This window comes from Rhamphochromis sp. 'chilingali' (assembly GCF_963969265.1).
Source record: "Rhamphochromis sp. 'chilingali' genome assembly, chromosome: 13".
In the NCBI taxonomy this organism is placed as follows: domain Eukaryota; kingdom Metazoa; phylum Chordata; class Actinopteri; order Cichliformes; family Cichlidae; genus Rhamphochromis; species Rhamphochromis sp. 'chilingali'.
Genome location: NC_137940.1, coordinates 35,924,066 through 35,942,179, shown reverse-complemented (window position 1 = coordinate 35,942,179; position 18,114 = coordinate 35,924,066). Strand labels below are relative to the sequence as shown.

Below are 18,114 nucleotides of genomic sequence, written 5' to 3'. Positions count from 1 at the left end.
GCAATGCTTTTTTTAACCAACCCAATACTGCATTGTTGCTTTTTTCTTCTTGTGTTTTCTGTTTCTTCTCAGTCTGCTACTGTTTTGTAGTGAACTTGTCTTGTCTGGACACAAAGATATTAGACACAAAGACAAGCTATTGACTTGATTATTGAAAGAATGTTGTAGGCCTAATTGTGTCCGTGTTATCACCAGGTTGTAGTTGCCCAGACGTAGGAGAATAAAGCTGCCTGATTTTGTTTTCTGACCACAACAGGCAGAAGATGGAGAGTGAAAATAAATAAAAGAGGAGAAAAGCCCCTGGTGTGTACAGATAAACACATATTTCTTTGTAGCTTTTACCCACGTTTCAAAAAACACCTGACTTTGGATGGAGTAAGATAGCAAGGGAAAAGAATAAATATGGGAAGAGGAAAAAAAAGGCAGAATTGTAGATGGACGATGAGAGGAAGAGATGAAATACTTGGCCACATGGTCTGGGGGGAAATCCCCACCTGTGCTGGGAGCCCTGCGCCCTGGTGGCTAGATGAAATGTCTTATCTGTCGGCACCAGAACTCTGTCCTTTAAGTAGGGCTAGGGAAAAGTCATTGTCCAGCCAACCAGCATCTCAACTGATCCGTGTTCCTGTTGACCTTTACTGTGACTGCTGTCACACTCACATGCCAAACTTTAGATTGTGTTAAATGTTGAATTTCTCATTTATTAAGTGCAGAATCTTCCACACTGGTCACTTTGCGATTGTTTTGTTAGAACTTATTTTCTTTGGCGGTTGAGTCATCAGCATTATTCATAGGTCATGTTTTTAATTATAAGAAAAAAAGGTGAGACATGAGACACTTTTTCTACCTGTCGGTAGACTGTGTATCCATTCTTGTGGTATCTTTTCTCTATAACTAATACAACTAATTTATCAACTCCTAATGAACAGGAAATTAAGTTATAACATAGCTGTCGTGCTGCTTCATATGCACTAATTGCTCAGATTCTATCTTTATTATTGTATTATTTTTACATAGAGCAGTAGGATGTGCTAGTAATTTTCATTTATTAGACATAAAGAAGCACTAATTGTTTTTTCCCTCTCTTTCTTTCTTTGTTTTTTGTGATTGATGTCTTGATTTTTGGAGGTTAGAGTGGGGACAATATGCTTTATTATGTTTTGATTTAGACCTGCCCTGGTCCACTTCAGAATAGCCTTAATGTGTAACACAGGTCTATCTAGTTATTCTGCATTTCTTTAAAATAATCTCACGCACCCATATTGTAAATGTATTTGTATTTGTATAGCGCTTTTACTAGTCCCCCAAAGCACTTTACACACCCAGTCACACACTGGTGGAGGCAAGCTACAGTTGTAGCCTGGGGCAGACTGACAGAAGCGAGGCTGCCACCAGTAGGCGGTAGGTGAAGCGTCTTGCCCAAGGACACAACGACCGAGACTGTCCGAGCCGGGGCTCGAACCGGCGACCTTCCGATTACAAGACGAACTGCCAACTCTTGAGCCACGATCGCCCTGTTGTACATTTTGCTTATCTGCTACTGTGGGAACTTTAAAGCGCTCTTTGTGGGAATGTTCTGAAGTGTTCTCGTTTTGGTGCAAAGCAATGCACATCCTGTCAGTGCTGACAAATACTAATTTTACTGTTGATCTGTTGATTCAGTATTACATCTTCTATTAGATGACTCCAGGTTTTCAATAATAGCGAAAAATTATGATTGCCAGGCATAACCGCTGCCAAAACACTGGTGGTTCAGAGGTGGCTTCCACCACATGACCTGTCAGTGAAACACTTGTTATGCATCTTGTTGGATCTTTTGTAGCCAGAATCATCCTCAGCTAGAGTTAATCATGCGAAACCCTCAACTTTCCAAAATGGCTAAATGGAATTAGATATATTTATATGTATTTATTCTTTCTTTACTTTATTCTTTGTAACTCCTTGGTTTGTTGTGGGTTTCTCTTTATTTATTCCTTTGATTTGCATCGTCTTGTGTTATTTTGTGGTCATGGCTGCATCATGATGTGTCAGTAGGGTGAGTGTGGTTGGATGGGAATGGGCGATGAGTGGTTAATAGTAAGGGGTAAAGATTGCATTGAAAAAATACTCCCACAATCTTTGGCAACAAATTGAATGATAATCTGTTTTTGTCAAAGATATTTGACAATATGAACTCCATAGGCTACTTTGTGAACTTATCTTGTAGTGATCATTAAAAATCTATTATCATTTTGGACATTGCATCCACGCTTTAAATTCTTATTTCATCCAGTTTTGCTTTTTGAAAAGTCCTCACATTTCAAACTAATCATCTCCTTCTCCTGTCCTTCCTTCTTGCATCTTTTGAATCTTTCTTTCTTTCTGACAAGGAGGTTATCACACATTAAGCGTTTGTCTTCAAACGCACCAACTGTAACAGTAGCTGGCAGACAGATTGTGTGCCAGCCTGTAGAAAAGTAATCTACATTTGAAATTACCTGTCACTTCAAAAAAAAAAAAAAAAAAAAAGCAGCTCCATTTATGTTCTTCCCTTCTGTGGCACTAGATAGATGCTAAAGTACCATGACCGCAACTTTATTGATATCTGCACGCATGAACGCATGGCAGGCATGTGTTTAACGTGTGCAGGTGCGTCCACGGGGTGACATTACTTTCTGATTTGTTGAGTGTGTATCTCTGTGGCACCAGCTGGCAAAATCTCCAGGCTGTAGCACATGAAAAATGAACTTGCTTTGATATTATTATGTATTAACGTGGCTATCAGATTTAATTCTTCCTTAATCAAAGGTGTCAGAATGCTCTAACCCCTGGTTATGAGGGCCAAAGATCAGTTCACAAAATGATGATAATGCTGTTAAAAGGAAATAATGAAGAGTATACGATAGACTTATGTTGTAAGTATGTCGATTTCTTTCTAAACAGTAAAAGAAGTAGTATTTGAAGAAGTCTCCAAACATGATTTTCTTAAGGTTTTTGTGTGATTGTACCATCATCGTCCTTTTATCTAAATAACAGCTGTTCCAGTTAGGTAAGAGCATGTGTACTTCTCCCAAGTTGTTTTGGTAGATGGTATGTTTTATGAAATTTCATAATACATATTTTAGTTCATCAAATCATCAGAAACGCCAGAAAAAGACATCATTTTTGTCAAATAAGGTAACAAAGGCATTGCCTTTGTACAGAATGATCAAGCTTACTGCCGCATGCCGTCACCCCCAAAGGCCCATTCTGAGCCATACACAAAACCCTGTTGTGCATATGTGCATATGTGTGAGAAAGATAGAGAGGTCGCGCAGCAGACTGAATGACAGAGGCATGTCTGGCCTGGAAGCTATCTCCTAGCACTAACTTCCAGGCGAGACATGTTACTGCTTATGTGGTTTTCCAGTAAGCTGACAAAGAAGCTGAATAATGTATCTATCAGTCTGCCTGAGTGTGTTGAGCACTGGGCACTGAAGAAGCTGCCAGCTTGTTATAAGCTCATTACAGGTGAAGATGACATGTGGAGGTGCAGGCGCCTTGGCATTGTCTCCCTGCCCTGCCCTCGATAGAAGGCACTGCACTCAGTCACTCCCCGTGGCATACAGAAAGGTAGACAGAGGTGATAGAGGAGGAGGGAATGAGCCTCAATGCTCCCCTAACCCCCCAAAATGAAATTGACAGGCTCGGTGAAGTAATTGCTCCCAGCACTATTTTCTTTGGCAGGAAATACTGTTATCGACAAATAGGGGATTCAATAAGCGGCAGGAGATGAGGCTCTAGGCTGTGGTCAAAAGGCTGTGTCTGTCCTCTACTGTAGAGGTGTTCTATCTTTCTGCCCTGCCCTTTCTCCCCGTACTCTCTTTTTGTATCTCTTCCCTAGTTTTTCTTATCACCCTCATACCCCCTGCTTCTTTGACTTTTCATGTCTTACTGCTGCATCACACACCATCTCCCATCCCTCCATTGCTTCCTTTCTGTACGGACTGTTTTTGACAGTTTTGTGCTGTTGACCATTTTTTGAGAACCTGATGGGAGGAAAACTCTATTACCCAGTAGTCAGCAGGTAATCCCCCCTCCTGCTCCTCAGATTGTTTCTCTGCTGCCAGTATGGGAGTGTAATGTTGATATTATCCCAAAGGATTCTATTGATTTGGGCTAGGGTCATGAAAAAACAGTTTATGGTCAGTGTCTTTGGTTTCCAGAGGTCAGAGCCTGTGGTGAAACCAGAGCTCTAGTGTTTCTGGATATAGCGGTATGCTTGCTGGGAACTATTGAGGGGTAAGAAGATTAATAAAAAGTGGGTGATGCACTTGCCTCTCACTGCCCAATGCTGAGGAAGTATTTTTCTGCAAATCGTGTCTCTTAATCAGTTGTATCCAAAAATAAAACGCCAGTTTAAGCAGCATTACATTTATATATTTTTTCCCTCTAACAGTATGCAGTGGTTTTTCCTGCAATGTTTTGATAAACTTTTATATTATTATGGCTTTGATTACTTTGCTCAAAAGTGGAGGTATTTAAGGATGTCACATCTGTGAAAGTCTGAATTTGTCAAATAAACTTTTTCTCAAGTTTGTAAGAGTTTCTTATCAAAACTGTTCAGTTACTGAACCATGATATGGTGAAGCTGGAAGCCTCTGAATTTGAATCTGGTCTTGCTTACTATCCTCTGGGTAATCTATCTAACTCCTGCTGTAAAAAGACTTTTGGTCAGTTGTATTGCTTGTTATTCCAAATTGCCTATGGAGGAAAGGTAAAGAACTTAAGGGCGTAAACAAGGGTGCTGTATAAATGTGTGAAAAGGTGAATGTGGCTTAATGCTTTCAGTGATCAGTAAGACTAGAAAAGCAGTTTGTAAATGCCAGTCCATTCCTTTCCATTTCATCAAGCTCTACAACAACCAACATCAAGCTTTTGCCAATTTGCGGGTATTTGGTCTTCAGATTTAGGTGAAGTGCACTAATGTGATTTTTAACACTCACCAGGCATTATTTTCCAAACTTTACTGAGCAAAGTTCTGACATGACCTCTCCACTATCTACCCAACTGAGCTGCTTTAGCTTTTGTTGTTGTCAAAACTGAATCGCTGCAGACAGCAGTGTGTTTTCAACACTCTGTCCTTCTGTACAGAAACAAAAGGTTTGGTTATCTGACTGCTGTGATTCTGCTTTTTCAGGGGATAAACAGCATATTACACCAACTCTCAACAATGCTCATTCTGATAATCTAAATCTAATTATTTTTCTTCTACTTTTTTAGGGGAAGTAGCTTTTAAATAGCTTATATGCTGCTTGTGCATGCTTAGCATGATTGGATCTGACACTTAATGGTAATGCACCATCTTAATCAATAGTTTTAATGACTTAGGTCCATTTACTATGGAAGATCCTTGTCCAGGCTGTATTGGGTAATGAATACTCTAGATCCAGTCTTTTTCTTATCTACTTGATAGAGAAAAATACATCTTTGAGGCTCATCAGAAAAGTAAGTATTTTCAATTAATGAACACTTAAGCGTACCAGTAAAGGCAGTATGTCTAGTAGCTCATCGGTCCAGTTCCTTTTCAGATAGAGTCGAGATCAAGACATAAACATCTTAACTGGTATGGATCAATTGTTATTTCATCTAAAATAAAAGCCTAAATGTAACATTTGGAATTAAAAAGGTACTCAGACACTCAACCACAGCTCGGTGATACAGTGGTTGGACTGGTGCCTCACAGCCAGTTTGTATATTCTTGCTGTGCCTGTTTGAACACGTCAGGACCCCATCTGTTGTCATTCTCTTAAGCCATGTTATTTTTCATTTTTTAGCTTTTTAAAAGAGTAAAAGTAGAAACAGCTAACCGCTGTCCCTAAATAATAATTTGTTACCATGTCTGAATTAACTGATTCATATCACAATATTAATTCAGAGTGCTTTTTATCAGCTACTCTTTTAGGGATACACTGTGGCTTCTGAATATTTTTAGTGAAACAATGAAGATTATTACATTGTGATTGAAAATGCTAATTACTTGAACTCTGTGCATATCAAATTTAATAAAGAGTCATTAAATTATAAGTCTAACAACACGCGCACGCGGATGCACACTGAGTTATTGAGTTAAAGGTTCATCGAGTTAGACATAAATGATATGAACTTTTCTTTGAGAACTGATTTCAAAAACATAAGCTCTACCACTCAAGGATTAAAAATACATATGTTCTTTGAAGTACCTTAACTGCCAGGAAAGTGTAATTGTTATGTAATTTCTATGAAACAGTTTTACATCACTGTCAGGCTTCAACCTTGAAATCTATTTCAAGGTTTGTATTTCTCATTTTGCTCGTTGAGAGTTTGGAGTATCTGTCTCTCTACTCCAAATTGAATAAAAATCTATTACATTTTGCATTTCTATATATGTGGTTTTATCATTTGCTTCTTACAGTTACTATTGTAGCTTTTCTCTGGCTGTCAACATTTTAGAATTTTTAAGGAAAGAGGCGTATGGTTGTTAATGTTTGCAATATTTAGATTCCAGAGTATAATTACCGATTAGGATTCCTGTATGTAGAAGTTTTAATACTTAAGCTAATGATAAGTCATATTTTCAGTCACAAAGACAGAGTCACACAGGAGAGTTGATTATTTTTTAAAGAAAAATAAGAGATTAACAGTACAAAAGAAGAATGGTTCATGCATTTGAACAAAAAAAACCCCCCAAAACTTTTCTTTTTCAACTGGAATTTGTAGATCCATCATTAATATTCTTACAGCCGATACAGTATATAAGCTACGATGTGTGATTACATTTCTTCTGGTAATGAAATGAAATTGCTTTTGGCAGGAATCACTCAAGTAATTTACAGAATGTGATTTAGCATTTTCCGGAATCTAATACATATGAGAGATTCTGTGCCATTATTTGGTCAATCAGTCTGTGAGCTCAGTTTACACTGAAAGCTCAGAATCAGCGGTAGCTTGCTGTTCTTAGACTGCATCTGGTTTTTGCAACAAAAAATGTGCTTCTTTCATGTTCACTGTGCATTGCAGGAGATCAGCAAGCTTCTCTTTTCTCTAGATAAATGAGTTAGCTTATTACTTCCCAAACTGGCTATTAGCACATCTCACATTGTAGGAAACCAGCAATCCAGGGATGAACACAGCGGATATGATTTTGCCTCCGAGTCTGGTGTAGGCATACATTCTGCATTGTCTCTTCATGTGATTTGTATGGTACCTTGGTCATATTAACAATGAAAACAGAACAACTGAAATTGGTAAATTAAATTAGTTTGCATGTGGAGCTTTTTCATTTATAGTCCAGTTTTTCATTGATCGCTGTAGTCCAATATATAGTGCAATGTTAACTCCACTGTGTGCTTAGACAGTGAATGTAAAGCGAGTGTCAGTGTGTTTCACTGTTGTGCTGAAAATGTGTGTATCGCTGCCAATAGATGCCAATAGTCTCAAATCAAATCAAATCAAATCACTTTTTATTGTCACATCACATGTGCAGGCACACTGGCACAGCACATGCGAGTGAAATTCTTGTGTGCGAGCCCCACAAGCAACAGAGATGTGCAAACACAACAACACAAACGAGCAAAATACAAGAATGGCCAACCTGAAACTAATAAATATATGTACAATATATAATAGTGTATGCATTTCTGGATGTGTATACTAAATATTTTCCTGTGTGTGTGTGTGTGTGTGTGTGTGTGTGTGTACACATTTTTACAAATTAAATAGTAAAAAAATAAAATAAAATAATAATAATAATAATAATAATAAATTATTATTATTATTTTATTTTATTTTTTTACTATTTAATTTGTAAAAAAAAAAAAAAAAAAAAATGTGTATACACACACACACACACACACACACACACACACACACACACACACACACACACACACACACACACATCTCATTGTGTAAGTATCAGTGTAGCAACAGATCCCTGTGGAGATTAAACACAAGAATCCATTTACTTCAAGCAGGAGTGGCTGCAGAGAGCATGTGCAGCCTGTTTTTGGCTCTCTGTCAGTACAGTCCATCATTAGAGTCTTGGCTGACTAGGAAAGGGAAAGTGGCTGGTGCAGCTTCTCCTTCTTCTAAAACATAGATGTCCGAGCCAAATGTTATTATTATAATTATCATGTAATAAAAAGATGAAAAGAGATTTTAATGTGAAAAAGTAAAAAGTTAAAAAAAAAGCCCACATACTCATATTACTACATACAACACACTGATAAAAGGGATTTTTGATTAACACCAACAAATTCTTATTTTTGTTTTATTCACCTGCAGTTTTTCATTCGCTTCTGTGTATTTAGGGAGATATTGTTCCAAAAGTTGAGTTATAGTATGGTCTGCTGATCTCTAATAACTGTCCCACTGATACTTTGTTTGCAGGGTGGACTGAGGAACAGTAAGCATGAGTGTACCCTTTCTTCCCAAGAATACGTCCATGAACTGCGTTCTGGCATCACAGAAGAAAAGCTGCTCAATTGCCTGGAATCCCTCCGAGTGTCTCTCACTAGTAACCCCGTCAGGTTAGTAAATGAAGCTTTTGTCACATTCTGCCAACTGTCTTGTTCCCGGGCAAAAATCTGAATGATAAGGAACCCCACCCCCACAAAAAACATTTCTAAAAGAGTTTTTATTATTGGAAACACATTTTTGCTGTGAAGGATTGCTGTTCTGATGATTTTAGCTATTACTGTCCCCACACATTATGCACTTTCTCCACAGTTTTCCCTCTAGTCCTTATATAAAAAAACATATAGATCTTTAAAAGCATCATTTTAACTCATGTAGTTCATTCATCGTGTGGTTTTTAAGATCTTATTCTTCTGTTCTTTCTATTTTACTTCCTGTATTTTCCCACACAGTCTGTGTATTTGTAGTCCAGTTTGTTTCGTTATTGGAAACTCCTGATTTTGATCTCAAAAAGCAAGCTTTTGCTAATGAGCACATCTGGCTATAATAATTGCTTCTTAGCAAACAAAAACAAACATAAAAGGGGACTTTTTCTTTAATCCTGTGTGAACCTGTATCACTTGTTTGCTTTTCTTTTGGGTCATTTGTTACAAGGCTTTCCCCCCTAGCCATTTCTATAGTAGGTAACTAAATTCTACCATCTCTCCTGTAAACGAGATCTTCAATCATAATTTAGTCTCACTGGTGCAATACACACTTAGGCTTAGTGACAGCAGATTGCCTAAATTATTTATCATCCCACTGTTCAGGAGCCGTTTCCTAATGTGAATCAATGAGTGGTGCAAGTAAATGGTCACTGTATAAGTGGAAGCATTTTTATGTTGACCCTGCATACAGAGAACAGACCTGGCAGCATAGCCTCAGAGGAGCTTTTATCTAATCTGTGTGCTACTACTGGCATTACTGCTCCATCCCTGCATTAACCAGTTTGAAAGCAAAGGCAATATAGTTACATGCTATTGCTCAAATTGTGCACAACAGCTGCTCAATACAGCCAGTTATATACAAAAAAATGTCCATCACGCCACTCTTGTGTTAATCTATGCACGGTCTGAAGCATGTGTGTGGGAATGTATGTGAATGTTTTACTGTTATATCTTATTAGTATTTTAAGTATTCTATCTATTTTATTTATTGAATTTTATTGTTTTATTTATATTTTGATATTGCTAGGGATGATGCAATGATCGGGGACCATTCTTAATTTCGTTGTTCTCATGACAATGACAATAAAGTTTCTGATTCTGATTCTGATTCTGAAATGGACACATTGACAGCAATTCTCTTCTTCCACATCAAACTTGTGAGATTAAAGAATTCACCTGAAATGCATTTGAATTTTTAAGCACAAGAATATTCAGGTGGCTAAAATGATTATGTGACACATGCACACTGTCATGTACTAACATATAACCGTTTGAGCTTAAAACAAATGCAAGTCCTTATATAATATGTAACGACATGAATTAATAGCTAAGTAATTATCCCTAGAGTGATTGCATTCTGTGGAGTCGCTGCCCGAAATCTGCAGCAAGCTGTAGGGAGTCAGCCTTTCCACTTAGAAAGGCCAACTGGTGCCTAGGGGTTCTAACTGAGGCCAGGCTTGCCCTGTGGGTGTTTTTAAAACGGCTGAACCTTTGACCAGCTTATGAGTGACCCGTGCTTTATGAAAAACTTGCCTCCCACGGATGACTAGACCTACCCAGGGACCCATCTTTGGATGGTGATTCTGGGCAGGACTGTGCAAGTGTTGTCCCCTGCCTGTCTTTACAGCTCTTATTATTTTACTCTTGAAGCATGAATAAGGTTTCCTCTAATTAATATGTACTTAATTGTTATGGATCACAACACACAGGAACTCTGCATTTCACTCACACTATGTTAATGTAACCTTTGGTATAGTTTGATTGTATGTTAGCATATAATGGAAATAACCATGAAGTCTGTTCATGCTTGATTTTTAGTTGCACCTCAGAATAATGATGCACTTGACTGCTTTTAAATATGTGTATTTTAATAAATTATTTAACTGTTATTTATATATGGTACTTGTACTTCACAGTACAACTAAACAGTACAAACAGAAAGGAATACAACAAAAATGTATTGCTTCACAAAAACTCTGGGAAAGTGTCAACAATCCAGATTATCTTTTCGCATTTAAAAGCAAACTGTGTTGTTGTGTTTTTGAAATGGTCACCATTTGTTCCACAGGCATCCATCTGCCTCGACGTCTTCAATGTTTGCATCTTTTTAGCATCGTTTACGCCCAAAGTAGGGAGTGCATGTCAGTATTTAGGCCATGCCTGATAGAAAAAGCTTTTTTTTGTTGTTTAGATTTGCTTCTTTTTTGTACCTCTCAAATATAAATATGAATTAAGAGCTCCCACAACCACTAAATTGGTTGTGGCAGATCCCACTTATCCAGCCCATACTCAGTGTTGTACTCAGCGTTGTGATCTCAAACATCAATGGTGCAGCATCTCCTCCTCTGATCCTGAGCTCTGGGCAAGCAAGCGTGCTGATAACCATAAAGGAGCCAAAATGAAAATGAGGAGAACGTTTGATATTAGCCCTTTTTTTTAAGAAGGCTCGAAATAAAAACAACTGGTGACCAACTAGGTAATTTTTATGGTGTTTTTTGTTGTCATTTGAGATAACGTAGCCTCAATAACATATTTGAGCCTTTTATAATTACTTAAATCATCTGCTAATAGTTTAATCTTTGAATGTTTTGAACATGAGAGGAACATGAGCTGTTTCAGTGTAGGGATTGATACCGCAATTAAAAGTAATTAATTCATCATTGTCAATGGCATGTCACCAATCATTGACGAACTTAAAGCAAATATTGGTGTATAAGAAACTGAAAAATAAAGAAACAAAAAGACTTTCTGTGAGGCAAATGCCTCCCAGTCTGTCTCCTTACTTACTTCCTGTAAATTTCAAACGTCATTTTGCATTTATGACAGATAAATGATCATTTTAAATGACAACAAACCGACCCAAACTTTGTTTCTTTTAACATAAATACAAATGCAAAAACGAGATAGAAGTCTCCCCATCAAAGTGTAGTTGTTCTTCACTGTCAGTGCTTACTATTGCTTTTTGTTTTTCCTCTGATGTTTGGGGAGGCTGCTAATTTGCTCCCAGAGGCCTGTGTTTGTCTAATAGTTTAATTGGCTTGGCTGCGCACCTGTTTGGCAGCACAGGTGGCCACAGGGCCATTGTGCTGAAGGCCTTATCTCCCAGGCAGTCCCACACAGGTGTGTGGCATGCAGCCTTTGCAGATCCACCCACAGATGGCATTGCCTGGAGCATCCAGTGCCTTCTCTGTTTCCACTCTCTTTTTCTTCAACTGCCATGTTTTCCACTTCTCTTTCTGTCAAAATTTCCCCAGCTAATTATTTATCCTCTACTTCATTCTCCCCCTTTTAATTTTGTCATTTGGATACTTGCTTCTTAATTTAGAAATGTCAGATTGACTAGCCACTTTTCATTAATTTCGTAATCCACTGATGTGAAGAGAGATGCCAACTTACAGAAAATTACCACCCCGTTATTTTCTCATTTAGAGAGGAAAGAAATCCTGCCGCGTTTCAACCCAACTTTTCCCACTCATGTCACTGCTTCTTTGTCTGCTTTACCACATGCGGAGACATTGATATGATTGAGATAGTTCTACATTATTAATATAGCAGTCGACTGACACTTTTTTAAAATTTGCCAGTACAGCAAATACTCTTCTTTCATATGTTTAGATTTTTTGCATCTGGTAGTTTCAGTGTTCATGACCTAATCCTAACTGCTGCTCTATTAATATACTTTTAAATAGAAAAGAGGAGAGGGGTTTAAGTGGTTATCAGCACAAAAGCACATTTTCACTGTCCAGGCTTTTTACTTCTCTCAGTCTTGCCTTCGGCATTACACTGTGACTTTGCTGAATCCCTACAGCTACCTCCATATTAGATCTGCTGGCCCTCAGATCCCTAAGACATATTTAACCAAAATTGAACCGGGCTCCTAACTTTTCATTATGTGAAATCTTCACGGTACAAGTCGAACATTTTATCTAGAGCATTTTCTTGCGGGCTCTTTTTGTGGAGGCGGGAGACATTTGCTGACACTAGAGCTTCTCTCTGTGTCTGTATACTCAGGGTGTGGGTTGTTGTGATGATCTTGCTGCTCTGCCACACTGGGTGTTTTTGAGTCTGAATCAGTTTCACCAGCTTTTCCCTGGTGAATGCTTGTGGTTGCATGAAGTTGCTCATCCTGTTGGCTGTCTGTCCTACTGCCCAGCATGATTAAGCAATGAACAACACACTAAGAAACACTGACATCTCTGCCAAGGACATCTCGGTGCTCTGCATATACTTTATGGTCAAAAACCATTAAACATTACTGCTTAATCTATGTCTACTATTTCATATATATTTTGAAACATTTTGTCAAATTTCACCTGCAAAAATATATCAATATACTTGAGCTTGTTTACATTTTACATTTCTGGCAAAAACTCACACAAAGTCAATTATAAGGTGTCAAAAAAGCTGCTCCCTTGGCATAAAAGTTTAAATGTAATAGCACTAACTGGGACTCTATATGCCTGAGTCTTACTCCCTCGGCCTTTTCTGTTTGCTTCATGTACAACGGCCAATTAACGCCAGCACCCAGAAGCATATCCATCTGTCCTTCTGCTGTTGTGGCTATTGAAACAAATGTGAGCATCTAAACAGCTCACAGGTTGTGTATCCCCCCTCGACAGCGTAGGCCTGAAATCTCGTCTGGCACAAGTACAAAGTGTGAATAGTGGCCCTCGATAAGACTGCTATGAGTTAACACAGCACTGCACTGATGAATGATTCTTGTGTGAGAATTCAGACACAGTAGACATCAATGAGATAGCTCTGTCAGACATAGATTCTTCACAGAGATGAATAACTGTTTCAACTCTTGTCATTTTTGATGTGGAAATATGGCAGTGAATCATCCATAATTAATCCTCTGTATCCACTTTGTTATCCTTGATAGTCTTTTGTAAGCTTAATCAGACTTCTTGTCAATTTGATTTTTTTTTTTTAAACGTAGCAGAAAAAACAGCTGTCCCTGCTTAAGTTCAGGGAGATGAGTTAGCTCGGGACATGAGACAGACTCTGAACTTTGCGGATTAAGCATTATTTCTTTCCATCCAACTTTGTGGAATAATAGAAAAATAGCAATTTAATTCTCTGCCGTGATGATCTAGTTTTATCATCTTCCTTTAGTAAAAATTTTCCAGAGTGGTCATTTTCTTGGCAGTGAGAGTCGACCACGCTCAGTCACCCTCAGGTTCTCCGAAAAGTTTACTCATCAAGGAGGAATAAAACTGCAAATGACATAAGTGTTTAGTAGAAACCTGAAGGTAAAACGCACTGTGGCCTTCTGTTGTTTCAGAATAATTTATTTCATTAGAGAATGCATTTTTGCTTTTTACTTTGACAATAGTACGAGCATAAATCACTTAGAACAGTCAGAGTTTTATTTGACTGTTAAATTTGGCACCGATGTTATGACACTGTCCTCTCAGTGGACGTGAGGAGTGAGAAATGAGCAAGTGAACTAGTTTGTACCCTTGCGGCTGACTTCAAAGTTGATGTTTGCCCTTCTTCTTCACAGGCAATGAAAATGATTTTGGAGACATAAATGTCCTCAGTGTCTGCGTGCATTTTAAGAGTGATGCCTATTTCATTTTATGACACCATCTGTTAACCTCCAAGATAGCCATATCTGTTACAGCCCCAAAGCATGCATACATAATTCAGACATATCTGATTTGAATTTTATATTGATTTCGTTGGAAACTATTTGCTGCAGTATCGAAAATAGCTGGTAGATATAGGAAATAACTGACTATAAATCTATAATTATTGTTCTTCGCTCTTAGTCATTATTCATAGGTTACGGTTCATGTTATTCTTTTTGATATAATGCGATATATAAAATTGTGGTATAGTTAAGTGGAAAGTATTAAAAGAAATAAATAACACCTGTTTCATGTTTGACCTTGTAAACAAACATCCTAAGAACTTATGTCAAATCTGTGGAAAACGCTCATAGTGACACACTTTCCTTTATGCTTATGAATAAAAGGATTTATCACCTTATGTGACCTACAAAGGCAATCCTTTCTGCCGCAGAATTTAGTAGAGCTGCAGAGCCGTCCTAATGTTTCACTAGTTGTCTGCAGATATTAAATACTGGCACAAATTCTGGTGAACATGTTCTCAAAGGTGAACACTGATACTGCAATTACATCTCCTCTAAAAGGTGGCAGCAACAAAAGCTTGAACAAAATGGCAACTTAATGACTTTGAAAATAGAATTAGTTCTTCCAGGGAAGTGCTTGCCATTGCATTTCCTTCAACTTGAAAGATCTTTACAGGAGCCTGAGGAATGTGTTGATACATTGCGTCAAACCTAATGGTCCATTCTTTAATCTTCCTCAATAAACGCAGCTTTACACAATACCACGCAATTAAATTGAGAAAAAAGACTGTGTCCAGCAGTGTTTTAGCAGTAATACTGGTTTCTGTATACCTTCAGGTTGCAGTGATGCTATGTTGGTGTGTAGGTATTCTTGGTGTTGTTCTGGGGATAATTAGAAATTCCAAGAGTGTTTTGCTCTCCGTGGGGAGTCATTTCAAAGTATCTAGGGAGCATGGTGTTCTGTCTGTCAGCTCTCTGATGGAGACCTCCACTCTCCAACCTCACACTCCTTTCATGTTCACACACACGCACGATACTTTCAGTTCTACATTCACCTGTGTGGTACATCTTTAGTCTTTGTTAAAGCCATGTTTCAGTATCAAGCTGAGACTTGAATACCATTACAAGTGCAAAGTGCTCCCTTTGAGTACTGCACGGTTCTTGTTCCTGCGCTTCCTTGACTATGCCAGAAATTACATTTGTGGAGTGCTGACACCAGGTATATTGTCCTCAGACTGTATTACGTGGTTTTGTAGCACTATGAAATAACAGCACCGCTGCAGATGACTCTGTGGACAGTTCTTCTGCTCTAATTCAATAAAACCAATGAAAAATTGGTTGCAAGGAATATACTTTATGAAACAGTTTATTCATATGGTACACACAATCGTAACATGTTCTGTGCTGTGATGCATTATATTTAAGAGTTGCTATAGCCCAGCGGTCCCCAACCTCCGGGCCTCGGACCGGTACCGGTCCGTGAGTCGTTTGGTACCGGGCCGCGAGAGTTGAGGCTCAGGTGTGAAATGTCTGGTTTTCAGGGTTTTTATCGGTTTCCAGCGTTATTTTGTTATCGTTTTTATCGTTTACTCGGTTTTCCTGGGTCTTTTCACGTGTGTTGTGAATAAATCTTCTTTTTTTCGGTACCGGTACTAGTTTTATTTTGTTGTGTTTATCCGCGACACCTTAAAGGCCGGTCCATGAAAATATTGTCGGGCATAAACCGGTCCATGGCGCAAAAAAGGTTGGAGACCGCTGCTATAGCCAGCCGGAGTTGGAGACCAAAGATATTATGAAGACTGCCGAGCAAAGTGGCAGCACGGATGGGAAAGGTGCATGTTAGCTGTGCTCTGAAACATCCTGCCTGCTTGCTGTTCTCTGTCAGGTTCAGCACAGGTCAATGATTTTGACTCACTTTGTATGTATAAATGCCAGATGCTGGATGCACACAGTGTCCATAATACTTCAATATGTATTTCAATCTCTTGATAGTTCACCTTGCCCACCCCCTCCCCCAGTGCTCATCTACAGTCTCCTAAATATTTAACTCAGTTCTGTGTGAAGTAAAGGTTTCTGTGGCTAAGGATCAAACAGCATTAGAAACAGGGTGTAGGAGTTTAAGAATTATTTTGCAGGATTAAAACAAATGTTTTTGTCATTGATACTTGCTGGCTACAGCCTGGTGTTGAATTAATTCATCAGTCTATCCACAGTAATATATTATAGAAACTTCAAAGTGTGTGCAAATAATGTATGGCGTTTGTAGGCAAGCTAATAATGTGGCTCTGGGGATGAGAGTGCTAGTTGCTGTGTTTAACTCTATGTTGGTCCAGTAGCAATACTTTACGTCTAGACTAATGAGTCAAAACCAGAGCCAAAAGAAATGAAGCATTGATTATCACATAGTGCGTGCTAAGATCTGAGAACACTCATCGACAGTCAGCTTTGAGAACAGTCAACACAATGTGCAAGAAGACGGTTGTATTGGAGAATCTCCAAGCATCGAGGCCGGGTAGTCCCAGTCATAAGTGGTAAGTACCCACCAAAGGGAGGTAGAGTGGAAGGACAAACCACGAAATCCATCAAACTGTGATACACTGGAAAAGTAGAGACAAATGTTGCTGCTTTTAATAGTTATTTGTAGAAAGCATTTTGCTTAAAGATGTAAGGAACAGAAAGATAATGTTCATATTTAATTTCTGTCATCTGATATGCACTGTGCTTTATAGGCATTTAGGGTGGCTTTTATATTGATCACAGTGTAATGTACCCCCATGTTTGGCATGCCAAATCACTAAACAGACGCTGGTGGTGCTTGGTTTCAAGATTTATTTTTCAGGCCTATGTGTTGCACCTTGGCCCTAAGTCCCGATTCTGTAGTGGTGAATAGGTCAGTAGTCCCAAGGAGGAACAGTTGTATGCCTCGGCCCTGTAATGTAATATGAAAGATACTTTACAGACACAGAAGCTTTCAGTAACATAACCCTTCACCAAGCTCTGATAAAATAATAAATCTGGTCTATAAACTGAAATCAATACACACACAGTCTATCCAAACACAAGACCAGTGATCAGACAAACAAGGTGGGACAGTGTCTCCCTCTCGCTGCTTCTTCCAATGCTGAGTCACTTAGTGTGGCTGGTGATGTGCAAGTAATCTTCTCTTTATGTAGTAACGCTTCCCTGGCGATGTACTTGTAAAACTTTATTCTCTTTTCCATGATCTTTGCTCTGAGTTTGTTTTAATAACATACAAAAGTGTAGGCTAAAAAATAAGTTGCAGCATATCTTTCCATCTAAATACTATTAATTTGTAAAGGAATCACTCTTTTTTAGTATGAAATATAGTAAATATAATAACAGAAACAATTTTACACTTCAAACAAGCTGCAGAACCAAATATAAGAGGCATAGACATTGGTTGCATGCATATAACATATGTAACCCGTGACATTAGTACATGTTATAACATAACTGCTCTTTTTACTGCAGTGCTGAGAAAAATCTACAATCTAGTTGAGACTTTATGGACCTGAAATCTTCATTGAACAAACATCTTGTTAGTAAAATGTAGTTCATTCTGAACTCTTGTTTGTTAGATAAGCTGTGAGAATTTCACTGCATACATTTTCTCGCAGTTAACATAACTGCAACATAATTGCATCAAGCTAGCAGAGCCCCTCCCCTTCAAAAGAAAAAAACAAAAAAAACCCCACAAAATATAAAATAAGAAATTGCTTCCCTAAGACCAACCATGAATTTTTCATTTTGCCTGGGGAATATACATGATTGCAGAAAGTAACACAATTTGGTGGCACTTAACTAGAGGATTATAGCCATCAATATTAGATGAACAAGTTCTCCCCCAAGTTAATGAAATTTTTAGATGTATTC

General features: G+C 38.3%; 1 protein-coding gene across 5 annotated transcripts in view; it reads left to right on the top strand.

Moving 5' to 3' along the window:
• The window catches only part of diaph2 (diaphanous-related formin 2), a 373,710-nt gene that overhangs the window by 95,049 nt on the left and 260,547 nt on the right, over nucleotides 1–18,114 (top strand). For all 5 annotated transcript variants that reach the window (XM_080900481.1, XM_080900480.1, XM_080900482.1 and 2 more), the window contains one exon: nucleotides 8,389–8,528. In XM_080900481.1, the coding sequence (XP_080756607.1) occupies nucleotides 8,389–8,528 (140 nt within the window). The remainder of the gene's footprint in view (nucleotides 1–8,388; nucleotides 8,529–18,114) is intronic.